Raw genomic sequence first — 16,835 nt, 5'->3', positions numbered from 1 at the left:
CTGCATTTCCTATTCTCATTACATCAGCAAAAATATGACAAACATATACAGTGGGGCAAAAAAGTATTTAGTCACCCACTTAAAAAGATGACAGAGGCCTGTAATTTTCATCATAAGTACACTTCAACGATGACAGACAATCAGAAAAAAAATCCAGAAAATCACATTGTAGGATTTTTAATGAATTTATTTGCAAATTATGGTGGAAAATAAGTATTTGGTCATCTACAAACAAGCAAGATTTCTGGCTCTCACAGACCTGTAACTTCTTTAAGAGGCTCCTCTGTCCTCCACTCGTTACCTGTATTAATGGCACCTTGTTATCAGTATAAAAGACACCTGTCCACAACCTCAAACAGTCACACTCCAAACTCCACTATGGCCAAGACCAAAGAGCTGTCAAAGGACACCAGAAAAATAATTGTAGACCTGCACCAGGCTGGGAAAACTGAATCTGCAATAGGTAAGCAGCTTGGTTTGAAGAAATCAACTGTGGGAGCAATTATTAGGAAATGGAAGACATACAAGACCACTGATAATCCCCCTCGATCTGGGGCTCCACGCAAGATCTCACCCCGTGGGGTCAAAATGATCACAAGAACGGTGAGCAAAAATTCCAGAACCACATGGGGCGACCTAGTGAATGACCTGCAGAGAGCTGGGACCAAAGTAACAAAGCCTACCATCAGTAACACACTACGCCGCCAGGGACTCAAATCCTGCAGTGCCAGACCTGTCCCCCTGCTTAAGCCAGTACATGTCCAGGCCCGTCTGAAGTTTGCTAGAGAGCATTTGGATGATCCAGAAGAAGATTGGGAGAATGTCATATGGTCAGATGAAACCAAAATATAATTTTTTGGTAAAAACTCAACTCATCGTGTTTGGAGGACAAAGAATGCTGAGTTGCATCCAAAGAACACCATACCTACTGTGAAGCATCGGGGTGGAAACATCATGCTTTGGGGCTGTTTTTCTGCAAAGGGACCAGGACGACTGATCCGTGTAAAGGAAAGATTGAATGGGGTTAAAAATCCTACAATGTGATTTTCTGGATTTTTTTTCTCATTTTGTCTGTCATAGTTGAAGTGTACCTATGATGAAAATTACTCTCTCATCTTTTTAAGTGGGGGAACTTGCACAATTGGTGGCTGACTAAATACTTTTTTTGCCCCACTGAATAAGAGAATATTAGAATTCAGTCTACGTAGATTTTGCAGATTACATACAAAACAGACAGACACACACAAGCAGAGAGAGAGCGAAAGAGAGAAATGTTCGTATCCTACCATCCCCTGAGCTCATGCTGAAATCAATGGAGGAGAATGGTGGAACTGAAATACGAGGAACACTTGGCAGTAGGGATAAAGACTGTCAAGTGGTGGTGGTTTTTGCTTGTTCTGTAGAATCTGTGCGTGTTCTTCCTGGTCAGAATCACTAATGAGGAAGGCTTTTTGCTGAGGTCTGATCATGATTGGTCAATGCAGAGCAGACATTATTGCCTATGGGAGCAGTAGCATTCTGATGGTTCTGCATGAAACAACAGACAAGCAAACTGCTGCTACTGCACCCTACTGCTCCTTATCCCCATGGAAACCACAGGAGGAAGTTGTAAAGTAACTCCGGATTTAATTGATTTTATGGCTAGAAAATGATAACTGACCAAAAACCCTGTCTCCAAGACACTAATTCAAAATGTGTGTGTGTGTTTTGCTCCCGTGTGGCTCAGTTGGTAGATAGAGCATGGCACTTGCAACGTCAGGGTTGTGGGTTTGATTCCCACAGGGGATCAGTACAAACAAATATGAAAATGTACGCACTCACTACTGTAAGTCGCTCCGGATTAGAGCTTCTGCTAAATGACGAAAATGTATGTTTGTGTGTGTGAGAAACAGCGAGAGTCAGTAAACTTGGCTCAAAGGAGAAAACTCTTTTGCTAATTGCTACCCTCCTGTCTCAATTTTCCACACCAAGGCTTTCCTGAGCTATGAATGCCGCAGAAGGGAGAATTATGTCTATGCCTCAGGAGCAGGGCCAAAATTTTTTTTTCTCTCTCTCTCTCTCTCTCTCTCTCTCTCTCTCTCTCTCTCTCTCTCTCTCTCTCTCTCTCTCTCTCTCTCTCTCTCTCTCTCTCTCTCTCTCTCTCTCTCTCTCTCTCAGAATTGAGGCATAGGCAAACGTCAGGTCACAGCCAAGGTGACAATGCATGCCAGGGAGAGACAATCATTAGTCAGCCCTCTGTGATGATACGGGGCATCAGAAACATTACACATCATTAGCTCTGAGATGGGACGACAGGACTGGAGAACCTGATCTGACAGGCCTATAAAATAGGAAGGGTGCTCAGTGATAACCTTCTGGCTATGCTCATATTCTATTTCAATTGATACATGGGGCATAGGGAAGGGGCAGAGTTACAATTTAACTGAAAATACACATAACGATATGAAGTGGGTTGCGTGTGTGAATTATATATACACATACATTCAAACTCAGTTTTTCACCATTCCTGACATTTAATCCAAGTAAAAATTCCCTGTCTTAGCTCAGTTAGGATCACCACTTTATTTTAAGACTGTGAAATGCCAGAATAATAGTAGAGAGAATGATTTATTTCAGCTTTTATTTCTTTCATAACATTCCCAGTGGGTCAGAAGTTTACATACACTCAATTAGTATTTGGTAGATTTGCCTTTAAATTGTTTAACTTGGCCTTCCACAAGATTCCCACAATAAGTTGGGTGAATTTTGGCCCATTCCTCCTGACAGAGCTGGTGTAACGGAGTCAGTTTTGTAGGCCTCCTTGCTCGCACACGCTTTTTCAGTTCTGCCCACAAATTTTCTATAGGATTGAGGTCAGGGCTTTGTGATGGCCACTTCAATACCTTGACTTTATTGTCCTTAAGCCATTTTGCCACAACTTTGGAAGTATGCTTGGGGTCATTGTCAATTTGGAAGACCCATTTGCGACCAAGCTTTAACTTCCTGACTGATGTCTTTAGATGTTACTTCAATATATCCACATAATTTTTTTTCTCATGATGCCATCTATTTTGTGAAGAGCACCATTCCATCCTGCAGCAAAGCACCCCCACAACATGATGCTGCCACCCCCGTGCTTCACGGTTGGAATGGTGTTCTTCGGCTTGCAAGCCTCCCCCTTTTTCCTCCAAACATAACGATGGTCATTATGGCCAAACAGTTCTATTTTTGTTTCATCAGACCAGAGGACATTTCTCCAAAAAGTACAATCTTTGTCCTCATGTGCTGTTGCAAACCGTAGTCTGGCTTTTTTTATGGCGGTTTTGGAGCAGTGGCTTCTTCCTTGCTGAGCGGCCTTTCAGGTTATGTCGATATGGGACTTTTTTTTTTTACTGTGGATATAGACCCTTTTGTACCTGTTTCCTCCAGCAGCTTCACAGCTGTTGTTCTGGGATTGATTTGCACTTTTTGCACCAAAGTACGTTCATCTCTAGGAGACAGAACGCGTCTCCTTCCTGAGCGGTATGGCTGCCTGGTCCCATGGTGTTTATACTTGCGTACTATTGTTTATACAGATGAACGTGGTACCTTCGGACATTTGGAAATTGCTTCCAATGATGAAGCAGACTTGTGGAGCTCTACCATTTTTGAGGTCTCGGCTGATTTCTTTTGATTTTGATGTCAAGCAAAGAGGCACTGAGTTTGAAGGTAGGCCTTGAAATACATCCACAGGTACACCTCCAATTGACTCAAATTATGTCAATTAGCCAGAAGCTTCTAAAGCCATGACATAATTTTCTGTTTAAAGGCACAGTCAACTTAGTGTATGCAAACTTCTGACCCACTGGAATTGTGAAACAGTGAATTATAACTGAAACATGTGTGTGTGTGTGTGTGTGTATGTAAACTTCCGACTTCAACTGTATATATATTTTAACCTTAATTTTAGGCAAGTCAGTTAATAAATTCTTATTTAAAATGACGGCCTACACTCGCCAAACCTGGACAACGCTGGGCCAATTGTGCGCCGCCCTATGGGACTCCCAATATTGGCCGGTTGTGATACAGCCTGAAAGGAGGGAGAGAGACAGAGGGAGAGACAGATATAGAGAGAAAGAGAGAGCAACAGAGCGATACGGAGGAGAGTGTGACTTACGGTGGGCGTGTATGTGCTCCCTCTCTGGTGATTACCCCCTCTTTCTCCATCAGCATCTGTCTGAAGGTGCCAACCTTCTGCCTGATCTCCTCCTCAGAGTACCTACAGGAGAGAAACACACTCAGTGGGTGTAGACCAACACACTCAAGGCACACACAGAGACACACACACACACAGTCGCAGGCACACACGCAAGCATGCGCACAGCATATGTTTATCTATCCTTGAGGGGACCTAAAATTGATTTCAACTCAAAATCCTATTTTGTCTAACCCTAACCTGTAAGCTTAAAATAGCTTTTGTCCTCGTGGGGATGTGGAAAATGCCCCTACGAACGAGAATTTACCTTGTTTTACTATCCTTGTGAGGACTTCTGGTACCCATGAGGACATTAATACACACACACACACACACACACACACACACACACACACACACACACACACACACACACACACACACACACACACACACACACACACACACACACACACACACACACACACACACACACACACACACACACACACACACACACACACACACACACACACACGGTTGATTTACCCGGTGGAGCAGAGCAGACAGGGCAGGACTCAAAGATATATTTGCAAGGCAGTGAGGAGGAGTGATGGCTAACTGTATGGCAAAGGCAAAATATGGGAACCACTAAGTCTTCGTGACTAAGACATGGTGCAGACAGGAGATGGAGAATTTAGCCAGGCACAGACAGCAACAGCATCACACACACACGGCTAGTCATTTTCAATATCACATGTTTCCCGTCCTATCAGAGAGAGCAGCAAGGCTTATCGCCATCTGTCACAACGGGCGCTGGTGTGTGTGTAATGCCACGTCATCTCCAAACGGGGGGCATAAATGTACAGCTTGACCAGAAGGGGATAAGATTGCTGGCCAGGAACCATATGTAGTGGAATGCGTTTCCCTTAGTATGGCTTAATTGATACACGACAACTGGGGAAAGGGAAATGCAGGTGATTTGCTGTGCCAGATCAACTTAAAATCTCCCTAGTCCTTCCTTCCGGCCCCTGTGTTTGTGTGTGTACACACGTGAGAGAAAGATGATTAGCTGTGTGTGGGCATGCGTGTGTCAGATGATTCACTTTGCTAGATCACCAATTCCCCAGAGTCCTTCCTTGATGCCCCTTTCTACATGCCATGTTTTATTCTGACAGCAGAAATAGGGGTGGAGCTCATTAGAAACCCCAGTTGTACACAACACATCAATACACTCAATCCTGTTAGCCAATTTCTCACCGTTATCAGCATTGGCTAGAATCCTGTGGGTCATCATCATGTGGGGGTGAAACTCATAGTAATTTAATAGGATCTCTGTGGTGAAACTCAGATTGACATATTAGTAATTTAATAGGATCTCTGTGGTATATATGTATACTTTATGTTAGAAGAACCTGAGTGGGATAATTGCCTATTGAATGTATGTTTTGTGGCCAAGTTAACTAATGTAGTACTAGATATACTCTATTTGTATGTGGGTGGAAAATAAGCTCTATTTTGTAGCGTAGCTTTGTAACAAATCTGTTCAGACATTACCACTGACAACCGCTCCAATGTCCACACACAGATTGTACAGTTCTGGATGAGAGTCATGACTCCCTGCCAGTTAGTTCTATTGGAGGAGTGCCAGAAGAACACAGAGCGAATACAGTCTCTGAGAAGGAAAACTGTTCAGCGAGCATCACAGAGGAGCTATTTAGAACACAACTCAAGGTCAAATGCAGAGAGAGCTGTGGAAGGAATGAAGGACGACCGTCTGTATGATTCTTTTTGTTCAATATCTTGTATTTCAGTATTTGTCAATCTGCATTTTACAACATGCTTTCTCTATCAGTTGTTTCAATGGCACTATCTTTCTCTGTGGTTGTAGCAAAAGCTGCTGAACTGAACACACTGCGGGAGCTGTCCACTGGTGGCCGGTGCTGAAACACATTCAAAAGCTGCTGAACTGAACACACTGCGGGAGCTGTCCACTGTTGGTCGGTGCTGAAACACATTCCCACTCAGGAAAAGAGACTCTCTGTTCATTGTCAGTCAGTCACGGCACCAATCCCAGTAAATAGAGAAAATAATAGCAGGAGTCTGAACCAGACCAGAAAGCTGTGTAGGTGCTGTGTCCATTTATCCCAGAATTGCCCAGCGCTATCAGTACCGCGGCTAGGGACAGGAGATTAAGGTAGTGGTCTAGGAGGTCTGACAGTACAGAACAGAGACAGCCCAGTGTGACACCACCACTAGTCACTCCCTGCTTCACTGTAATCTCTCTCTCTCTCTCTCTGTGTGTGTGTGTGTGTGTGTGTGTGTGTGTGTGTGTGTGTGTGTGTGTGTGTGTGTGTGTGTGTGTGTGTGTGTGTGTGTGTGTGTGTGTGTGTGTGTGTGTGTGTGTGTGTGTGTGTGTGTGTGTGTGTGTGTGTGCTCTATTGCAATCTCTAGTAATTTCTCAGCCTAGCAGGGCTTGTCAGCCACATCACAATCACAACAGAGTGGCAAAGAACTCAACTCACTCTATATTTATATCTTTCCATGCATGAGGCAGGCGCCATCACCATACGTATAATGTTACTTTACTGTGTTTGTGTGCATCACTGTAGTCACTAGACATATATACTATATCTGGGTGTGGGTTCTACATCTAGAATATAATAGGCTCGTATTGTGCACTAATGCTCTCACACACCAAAACAAAATGCTTGGCTTTAGGCGCTCTCCTTCCTTCACACTTCACTGTCCTGATGATAGCAGGCTGAGATATATTAACGCTTGACACTCGCTCTGTTTACTGACAGCTAGTGTAAAGACATAAATAAGGTGTCAGACTCACAACCCCAAGCTCTCAGAGCTCTGTGGAACGGATAGTTATAGTGTACTGTAATGTCCTCCTCTCTTCTCCTATTCCTCCCCTTGTTTTCCTCACCCCCCTGGCCTCCTCCTCCAGCACCGTCTTGTGATGGAAAATGTCATGTTTGTGCTTTTCTAATAACCAATTTCTGTGTTCATGCAAGTGACTGATTGAACGAATCATCACCATCAGTATCTGCAATTTGGCAGTACGCACAGAACCTTGTTTTGAGAATGAAATGATACCTCAGTTTCAAGGTCTCAGCTTGGATAGAAGAAGCCTCGTGAGGTATTGGTCAGTCACATGCATGAACCAAACTTTAATGATGAATTAATGATGAATAAGCTAAATCATGCAAATATAACTTGTCTGTGTAAGCAGCATATAAGAGAACTAACGGGACTGCCCCAGCGGAGCTCACTTCAGACTGGTACTTTATGCATCTAAGTTTGACTGTGACCTCTCAAGCTTGCTGTTAATATACAAAGAGTCATTTAAGATTGACTTCAAGTGTCCCTGTGTAGAATATACACGACAGTCTCCTCCCTCTCTGGACTCCTCTCAAATGGTTTTGTGGCGCAGCCAAGCCTAAAGTCAGACATCTCCGTTCTCCCAGATTGGTTTACCCTGCGGGATGGTCTGAGGGGATTGGCTAATCATGGGCAGTGGGTACGCTTAACGGTGCGTGTAACGGCTGTGGTTTTACAACAACACTGGGGTTGAGGTTGATGTGCTGTGGGGCTAGAATACCCCTGCATCACCTGTGGATCTACTGACCAGAATATGTTTGTTTGAGATTCCAGGCCTCTGCAGAGGTTATGCATTGAGATTCTCGTTTTCCTCTCTTCATTTCAGACAGAAATGTAACAGTATTCCTTCTGTCCCTCTCCTCGCCCCAACCTGGGATCGAAACAGGAATCCTCTACACAGATCAACAACAGCGGACTTTGAATCATCGTTACCTATCGCTCCACAAAAGCCGCAACTCTTGCATAGCAAGAGAAACAACTACTTCAAGGTTTCAGAGTGAGTGACATCACTGATTGAAATGCCACTAGCGCGCACCGCAAACTATCCAGCCATTTCACACCGGTTACACAAAGATCAATCAAAATGTTACTTGTCACATGCACTGAATACAACAGGTGTAGACCTTACTGTGAAATCCTTTCGAGCACCTTCCCAACAATGCAGAGTAAAAAAGAAAGAAAGAAACAGGGAAATACGATTTTTTAGGGAAAATATTTTTTTGGGGGGGAAAAATAACAATAACGAGGCTATATACAAGGAGTACCGGTGACAGGTCAATGTGCAGGGGTACACCTCTTTTCTAAAAAAGGGTGATCTAAATGTATTCATGGTAAACTAGAGCCCATTCACAGACAAATAGCTACGGGAATGATTCATTATTCAGTTCCGTAACACAACAAAATCTGTCCTTTCTGGGTCTCTCAGATGCAAGATTTCTTTTTGAGTTGCATTAGAGTGGTAAAATCTATTCTAAACTCAAAATCAATGTGCATAAATGGTGATGTATTGAGCTTTTCTTCAGGGGCTATTAGTGGACTAGCATCCAAACTTCACATCTCTGATTCTGTCTGTTAATTAGTGCTGTTGTGGGGGTTAAATGTCACTGATTGACACACAGACACACACACGCACACACACACACACCTGTTTAAATTAATGTATGTTAAACTGAGTGTGGATTGTGTGTATGTGCGAGTGTGTGTGTCCATACATTAGAGAACAGAGAGTCAGCAGCGATAGATACGCTAGATGAGTTGAGGGCCATTTTGCCAGCCCCATTGCCCTCAACATACACAGTTACCATGACTGACTGGGGCATACAGTATATCAGACAGACTGGCTCCCTGTTCCTGTCCCGCCAGCCCAGCCCTGACAAATCACCTCGATTAAACAGCCTGATTGAAGTAATTAGACAGAAGCTAGAGAGAGAAAGAGAAACAGAGAGAGAAAGAAAGTCTCCATTAGCTAGGGGCTCAGGGAAATCAAATTCAAAATGTTTTAATGGCATGAATGACAAGGTCAGTGTTGTCAAAGCGAAGTGATACACATATTTTTTGTTCAAATACTCATACTAACCGCAGTAACCATACTATTTGTGATGTCAATTGAGTATTACAGTATGCTTATTGGTCATAGTATGGATATAGTATGCAAAAAGTTCCCCGATGTCGTACTAAATTCGACAAAATATGAAGTATACACGTAGAGGACACTATTTCCGTACTTTTGGGTCCGTAATGTAATTCTTCAGGAAATAGGCGTGGCTTCACATCGTTTCCAGATTTGAAGAAGATGGCGGAAAATATGCAGTCGAATTACAACGAGAGCGGATACAAATTCATTACTTTAACTAAGTATGAGAAATGTTAAGCAATGTAATAAAGTAATGACTTTTAAAATAAGTTACCTTACACGTTATAGTGCCTGACAATTTGTTAGCTACGCTGTCCTTACGAAACACATAGCGTATCATTACAGCAGTGTGAACCGGTATGTCGTTAGCTAGCTACCTAACATTAGTTGGCTCCTTAAACGTCAAACTTGCCAGTATAATAACTATAGGCTAACTAACTACCCACCCAAATTTATTGACTTGACTATTCCCGTCATTCTTAGCCTAGCTAAATGGTATAGACATTGTGCGTTCTCAATGGACAGTCGGGTGCTATCTACTCCGATTTCAGATTTCAGAGGACTCTCGTCTAAGTGTACCAGAGAGCAGAATGATGAATTTATGAGCGCTCAACACCCATTGAATATGGCCGGTGTCAGTAAACGTCGGCAAAAAAGCGTAATTAAATTGTTTCCAGCAGCACAGTTACAGTCACCAACGCTCTGGATAACATGAGAATAGCCTAACCAGCTCTTCGAGGGCGAGCAAAATGGTCAGCGTGGTCCCATTTGTGTCTGGAAGTAGCTAGCAAGCTAGCCAACATTAGCTTAGGTGCTTGACTGCCGTTGTAAGGTCAGAACGCTCAAATCAACCCTACTCCTCGGCCCGAGATTCCAGTGTACGCTCCAAGAGCAAAACGCTCTGTATTTACAAGCGCACTCCAGACTGAATTTAAAGAACACACCTCGAGTCGTAAAATGTCTAACGAGTAATTTGTTATGCTAACTAACTAGCTACCAAGAAGTTGCATAGCAACAGCATCAACTTCCGGTAGTCATGTGAAGAGCTTGTACACTCAACTGAAAGCATAGTTTGTTTGTAGTTTACTAAAATTAACTAATAGTATATAGCATGCAGTATATACTCATTAAGTATGTAGAATACAGTATGTTAGTATGTGTATTCGAACACAGCTTATGTCTCTGGGCTAGAGAGAGACTGTTCTTACACCGTCTCAACTCACATCCCCAGGTGCAGCCGTAGCACATGTCGGACAAAGGCAGTGGCCATCAATATTTGTGCAATAAGTTTATGCCAATATGATGCAGTTAGTAAGATTGAGTGGCTTTGGGTTTGGTGAAGAGGGGTAGAGAAATTGATTTCAATTTCAGAGACCAAATTAAAAGACCAGCAACAACTTCATAATGAAATGGTTCAACTCTCATGTGGAGGAGAAAATTTCAATCAGGAATTTAATTGAATAACAAATTATAAAGTTGCAGGCAGAGAGAGCGGGTGGAAGATGGAAAGAGAGAGAGCAGAGAGAGAGGTGTGTGGAGAGAGGAGACTACTAAATTTCTTCACAAAGCTACCCTCTTACATCTCCCACACGGCAGCAGCTCTAGGAGAATAAGCAGATCCGCGGATGACATGACAGTGCACCAATTCTCTGCCTCTCTTTCTAGATTACTCATCCTCACTAAGACCTTGACCAATAGAGACAACATTTGGCGGAATAAACAGGGTGGCTAGATGGTCCAAAGCAGATTCAAGTCAGATTCACGTAGGGCAGGCAACTATAGCCTGAGTCCCAGTTGTGTTTGTGCTGTCTTGCCAGCTCATTTGATGTCATTGTCATGTGACGTTGGCAAGACATAGCAAACAGGTCTGGGTCTCAGGCTAGTGCTGAACTTGGTGACATTGAATAAGAGGGGCATTTGCTCTTAGCCTGATAAATCCCTCCTGCTCCTGCCTGGTGGGGATTAATCCCTTCAGACTTCATAAAGAGCTTGTCCCTACTTGGCTGTGGAAAACACTCTCCTCAGAAGACTAATGAGAAAGATCTTTGGCTGCGTGGTCCCAATACAACTTCGTGATAGTAGCTAGACCACCGTCTCCTCTTTTAATAAGACTTCCTTGCTACATTCCTCACTTGGTTTTTCTATTTCGTCCTGTCTGTCTCTAACACCTCGATCAGACCGACAGCATCGTTGCATTTTGGTACACCAGAAGTACAGTTGAAGTCGGAAGTTTACACACACTCAGGTTGGAGTCATTAAAACTCGTTTTTCAACCACTCTACAAATATATTGTTAACAAACTATAGTTTTGGCAAGTCGGTTAGGACATTTACTTTGTGCATGACATAAGTCATTTTTCCAACAATTGTTTACAGACAGATTATTTCAATTATAATTCACTGCATCACAATTACAGTGGGTCAGAAGTTTACATACACTAAGTTGACCGTGCCTATAAAAAGCTTGGAAAAGTCCAGAAAATGATGTCATGGCTTTAGAAACTTCTGTTAGGCTAATTGACATAATTTGAGTCAATTGGAGGTGTACCTGTGGATGTATTTCAAGGCCTACCTTCAAACTCAGTGCCTCTTTGCTTGACATCATGGGAAAATCAAAAGAAATCAGCCAAGACCTCAGAAAAAACACTGTAGATCACCACAAGTCTGGTTCATCCTTGGGAGCAATGACTGAAGGTACCACGTTAATCTGTACAAAGAATAGTACGCAAGTATATACACCATGGGACCACGCAGCCATCATACCGCTCAGGAAGAAGACGCGTTCTGTCTCCTAGAGATGAAACATACTTTGGTGAAAATCAATCCCAGAACAACAGCAAAGGACCTTGTGAAGTTGCTGAAGGAAACAGGTACAAAAGTATCCACAGTAAAACGAGTCCTATATCAACATAACCTGAAAGGCCGCTCAGCAAGGAAGAAGCCACTGCTCCAAAACCTCCATAAAAATGCCAGACACGGTTTGCAACTGCACATAGGGACAAAGATTGTACTTTTTGGAGAAATGTCCTCTGGTCTGATGAAACAAAAATAGAACTGTTTGGCCATAATGACCATCATTATGTTTGGAGGAAAAAGGGGGAGGCTAACAGTGTTCAGCGATAGCTAATGCCATGGTGTCCTCAGCGTTTTTTGCGGGGCAGGGGAGAAGAACACCATCCCAACCGTGAAGCACGAGGGTGGCAGCATCATGTTGTGGGGGTGCTTTGCTGCAGGAGGGACTGGTGCACTTTACAAAATAGATGGCACCATGAGGAAAGAAAATGATGTGGATATATTGAAGCAACATCTCAAGTTATCAGTCAGGAAGTGAAAGCTTGGACGCAAATGGGTCTTCCAAATGGACGATGACCCCAAGCATACTTCCAAAGTTCTGGCAAAATGGCTTAAGGACAACAAAGTCAAGGTATTGGAGTGGCCATCACAAAGCCCTGACCTCAATTCCATAGAAAATATGTGGGCAGAACTGAAAAAGCATGTGCGAGCAAGGAGGCCTACAAACCTGACTCAGTTACACCAGCTCTGTCAGGAGGAATGGGACACAATTCACCCAATTTATTGTGGGAAGCTTGTGGAAGGCTACCCAAAACATTTGACCCAAGTTAAACAATTTAAAGGCAATGTTACCAAATACTAATTGAGTGTATGTAAACTTCTGACCCACTGGGTGTCACGTTCTGACCTTTATTCCTTTGTTTTGTCTTTATTTAGTATGGTCAGGGCGTGAGTTGGTGTGGTTATTTTCAGTTTTTGTGTGTCTGCACCAGATAGAACTGTTTCGGTTGTCACTTTGTTGTTTTTGTATTTTTCATAGTGTTCAGTTTCTTATTAAAAAGATGAACAATAACCACACTGCGCTTTGGTCCGCACTGGCCTGGCTACGGGGAGCATTCAACCAGGTAAGGTTAGGCAGGCTCGGTGCTCAAGAGCTCCAGTGCGCCTGCACGGTCCGGTCTATCCGGTGCCACCTCCACGCACCAGCCCTCCGGTGGCAGCCCCCCGCACCAGGCTGTCTCTCCGTCTTCTGCCTACAGGTGCTCCCGCCTGTCCAGCGCTGCCAGAGCCTTCCTCCTCTCCAGCGCTGTCGGTCTCCTGTCTGTCCTGAGCCGCCAGAGTCTCCCGCCTGCCCAGCGCTGTCAGAGTCTCCCGCCTGCCCAGCTCTGTCAGAGTCTCCCGCCTGCCCAGCTCTGTCAGAGTCTCCCGCCTGCCCAGCGCTGTCAGAGTCTACTGTCTGTCCTGAGCCGCCAGAGTCTCCCATCTGTAATGAGCCGCCAGAATCTCCCGTCTGTCCTGAGCCACCAGAGTCTCCCGTCTGTCCTGAGCCGCCAGTCTGTCCTGAGCCGCCAGAGCCGCCAGTCAGCCAGGAGCCACCAGAGCCACCGGTCAGGCAGGAGCCGCCAGAGCCTCTGGTCAGCCAGGAGCCGCCAGTGCCGTCGGCCAGCTAGGAGCCGACGGCTCAACTGTATATTCATTTCCAATGGAAAGCTGCGTTTGCCTTGCAGCATTGCATTGCAGAGGCAGTTGCAGTGCATTCTGTGTTCTGTGTGGTGCATACGTTGGATTAAAATGTATGCGTAGACTTGACAGAAATAGTAGCAAAAGGTCCATAAAACATTCATCCATAAAAAAATATGGACTGCATAATGAAAAAAGTTTGACTGCTGAATTTATTATTGATGCAATGACGATGTCTGTCTGATCAAGGCGTAAACACCCCTCTCTTTTCTACACTAAAGTAAACCTTATAAGGTATCAGGATGTTAAGTGACTTAAGAGTCCTGGGTTCAAATACTATGTAGGGTATTTAAATTACTTTCAAAAGACATTTGGATGTAAGTATTATTATTATAATATTTTTTGTGTAGTTGAATATATATATAATATAATTGGATATAATTATAATACTTCAACAAGTAGTTGAATATTGGAATATATTTGGAAATACACTTGGACAGTACTGGCTATATACTCATATTTTCAAATACAAATATTTCAATACTGCATGTTTTTCAACCCAGGTCGTTTTGATATTTGAAATAATGTATTTGGAAATACGTTTTTGAAAATAGTTTCAAATAGTATGATATTTCTAGGAAATTATAAAACAATCCGGGCCACATTATTTGAAATTACTCAAATACACAGAAAATAAGTATCTCAAATACAAATAACCAAATACACATGTATTTGAACCTAGGTCAGGAGATAAAACTCTGCTGGAGGAGGTGTTGGGGAGAAAGTCAAATTCAATCCCAGGTACCCCAAAAAGTGAATATAATATCATGAGTTTCTGAATATGAAGCACACAATCTATAGCCTACACTCCTGTAATGAAATTGGCTTTGCAATATGATGGCTTTATACGGATTAAAGGTGTTTGCAAATATCCCATGTGTATCCTTGTGTGTCCTTTTCCAAAATTATTCTTTGGCTGTCCCCATAGGAGAACCCTTTTTGGTTCCAGGTATAACTATTTTGTGTTCCATGTCGAACCCTCTGTGGAAAGGGTTTTTAAATGGAACCCAAAGGGTTTCTACCTGGAACCAAAAGGGTTCTTCAAAGGGTTTTCCTATGGGGACAGCCAAAGAACTGTTTTAGGTTCTAGACAGCACCTTTTTTTCAAAGAGTGTATGCGTGTTTGTCCATGTCTGTGTATAATCCTACTTTACACAACAAATACCATTTCCCTGAAGCTCCGGGTGCAAATACTCTCATCTTCCTGAGGAGGCCAGGGAGGTGAAAGGACCACTTTCTTCAGTCTTATCACAGCTTTTCTAAAATCACCCATCAGTGTGTTGTGGATGGAGGAGCTAAACAGGCCTCAGTTCAGCCAGCATACAGCAGTGTGTAGCTTTAACTAAGTGAGCGTGGCGTTGTGAAAGGCGAGTGTTAACTAAGTAAGTGGGTGATGCTGTAGGTCTTTGTGGATGAAGGACCTAGCCAAGCCAGAGTTCAGTCAGCAGTATGTAGCGTAGTTTTAACTAGGTGAGGTAGTGTGTCCTTGTTCGTTTACGTCCCCCATTAATAGGACAGAGGAAAGGCTGGGGCACTCCACAGTGACTAATCATGCAACGTTCATTACAGCTCAATTACTTCCTGGAATAACTCTCCACAACACACTGCTACTTTGCACTGCTAGTGGCATTTTGGTGGAGTCATTGTACTATGATATTAGCATACAGTGCCTTCAGAAAGTATTAACAGCCCTTGACTTTTTCCATATTTTGCTGTGTTACATCCTGAATTTAAAAATGTCCATGGCCTATATTGTCAAAATGGAATTATGTTTATAGATTTTTTTTTTTTTTTTTTTTTTTTACAAATGTATAAAAAATTAAGTAAAAAAGTATGCCCTTTGTTATGGCAAACCTAAATAAGATCATGAGTACAAATGTGCTTAAGAACACATATATATTTTTTCATTTAACAATATATTTAGGAAAGTCAGTTAAGAACAAATCCTTATTTACAATGACGGCCTACTAGGGAACTGTGGGTTAACTACCTTGTTCAGTGGCAGAACAACAGATTTGTACCTTGTCAGCTTGGGGATTTGATGTAACGCTCTAACCACTAGGCTACCTGCCGCTCCTGATAATAATATAATAAGTTGCATGGACTCTGTGTGCAATAATATTGTTTAACAGGATTGTTTAATGACTACCTCATCTCTGTACCCTACAGGTATATTTCACTGGTCACCCCCAATGCCAATTCCTCCTTCGACCACCTTTCCTTCCAGTTCTCTGCTGCCAATGACCGGAACGAACTGCAAAAATCACTGAAGCTGGAGACTCATATCTCCCTCACTAGCTTTAAGCACCAGCTGTCAGAGTAGCTCACAGATCACTACACCTGTACATAGCCCATCCGTAAATAGCCCATCCAACTACCTCATTACCATATTGTTATTTATTTTGCTCCTTTGCACCCCAGTACCGCTTCTGCACATCTATCACCCCAGTGTTTAATTTGCCATACTGTAATAATTTCGCCACGATGGCGGGCTATTTATTGCCTTACCCCCCTTATCCTACCTCATTTGCACACACTGTATATAGACTTTCTCTGTTGTATTATTGACTGTATGTTTGTTTATTCCATGTGTAACTCTGTGTTGTTTGTTGTGTCGCACTGCTTTGCTTTATCTTGGCCAGGTCGCAGTTGTAACTGAGAACTTGTTCTCAACTAGCCTACCTGGTTAAATAAAGGTGAAAAAGAACCCACATACAATTATCTGTAAGTACAATTATCTGTTGAGCTAAGCACAGGCAAAATCCTAGAGGAAAACCTGGTGCTGTCTGCTTTCCAACAGACACTGGGAGACAAATTCACCTTTCACCAGGACAATAACCTAAAATACAATGCCAAATATATACTGCAGTGGCTTACCAAGACGAAATTGAATGTTTCTGAGTGGCATAGTTACAGTTTTGACTTAATATTGGCTTGAACATCTATAGCAAGACTTGAAAATGGCTCTCTAGGAATGATCAACAACCAAATGCACAAAGCTTGAAGAATTAAAAAAATAATGATGTGCAAATATTGTACAATCCAGGTGTGCAAAGCCCTTAGAGACTTACCCAGGAAGGTGAATACTTATGTATATTACATACTTCTGTGTTTAATATTTCTGTGT

The 16,835-nt window shown here is 42.9% G+C and overlaps 1 protein-coding gene across 2 annotated transcripts in view; it reads right to left on the bottom strand.

Moving 5' to 3' along the window:
* Nucleotides 1–16,835, bottom strand: part of LOC135548748 (serine/arginine repetitive matrix protein 3-like) — a 147,589-nt gene that overhangs the window by 32,693 nt on the left and 98,061 nt on the right. For both annotated transcript variants that reach the window (XM_064978648.1, XM_064978649.1), the window contains exon 3: nt 4,136–4,237. In XM_064978648.1, the coding sequence (XP_064834720.1) occupies nt 4,136–4,237 (102 nt within the window). The remainder of the gene's footprint in view (nt 1–4,135; nt 4,238–16,835) is intronic.

Source organism: Oncorhynchus masou, chromosome 11, assembly GCF_036934945.1.
Source record: "Oncorhynchus masou masou isolate Uvic2021 chromosome 11, UVic_Omas_1.1, whole genome shotgun sequence".
Taxonomy (NCBI): domain Eukaryota; kingdom Metazoa; phylum Chordata; class Actinopteri; order Salmoniformes; family Salmonidae; genus Oncorhynchus; species Oncorhynchus masou.
Note: the sequence above shows the minus strand (reverse complement) of the source record. Positions and strands in the feature narration are given on the sequence as shown.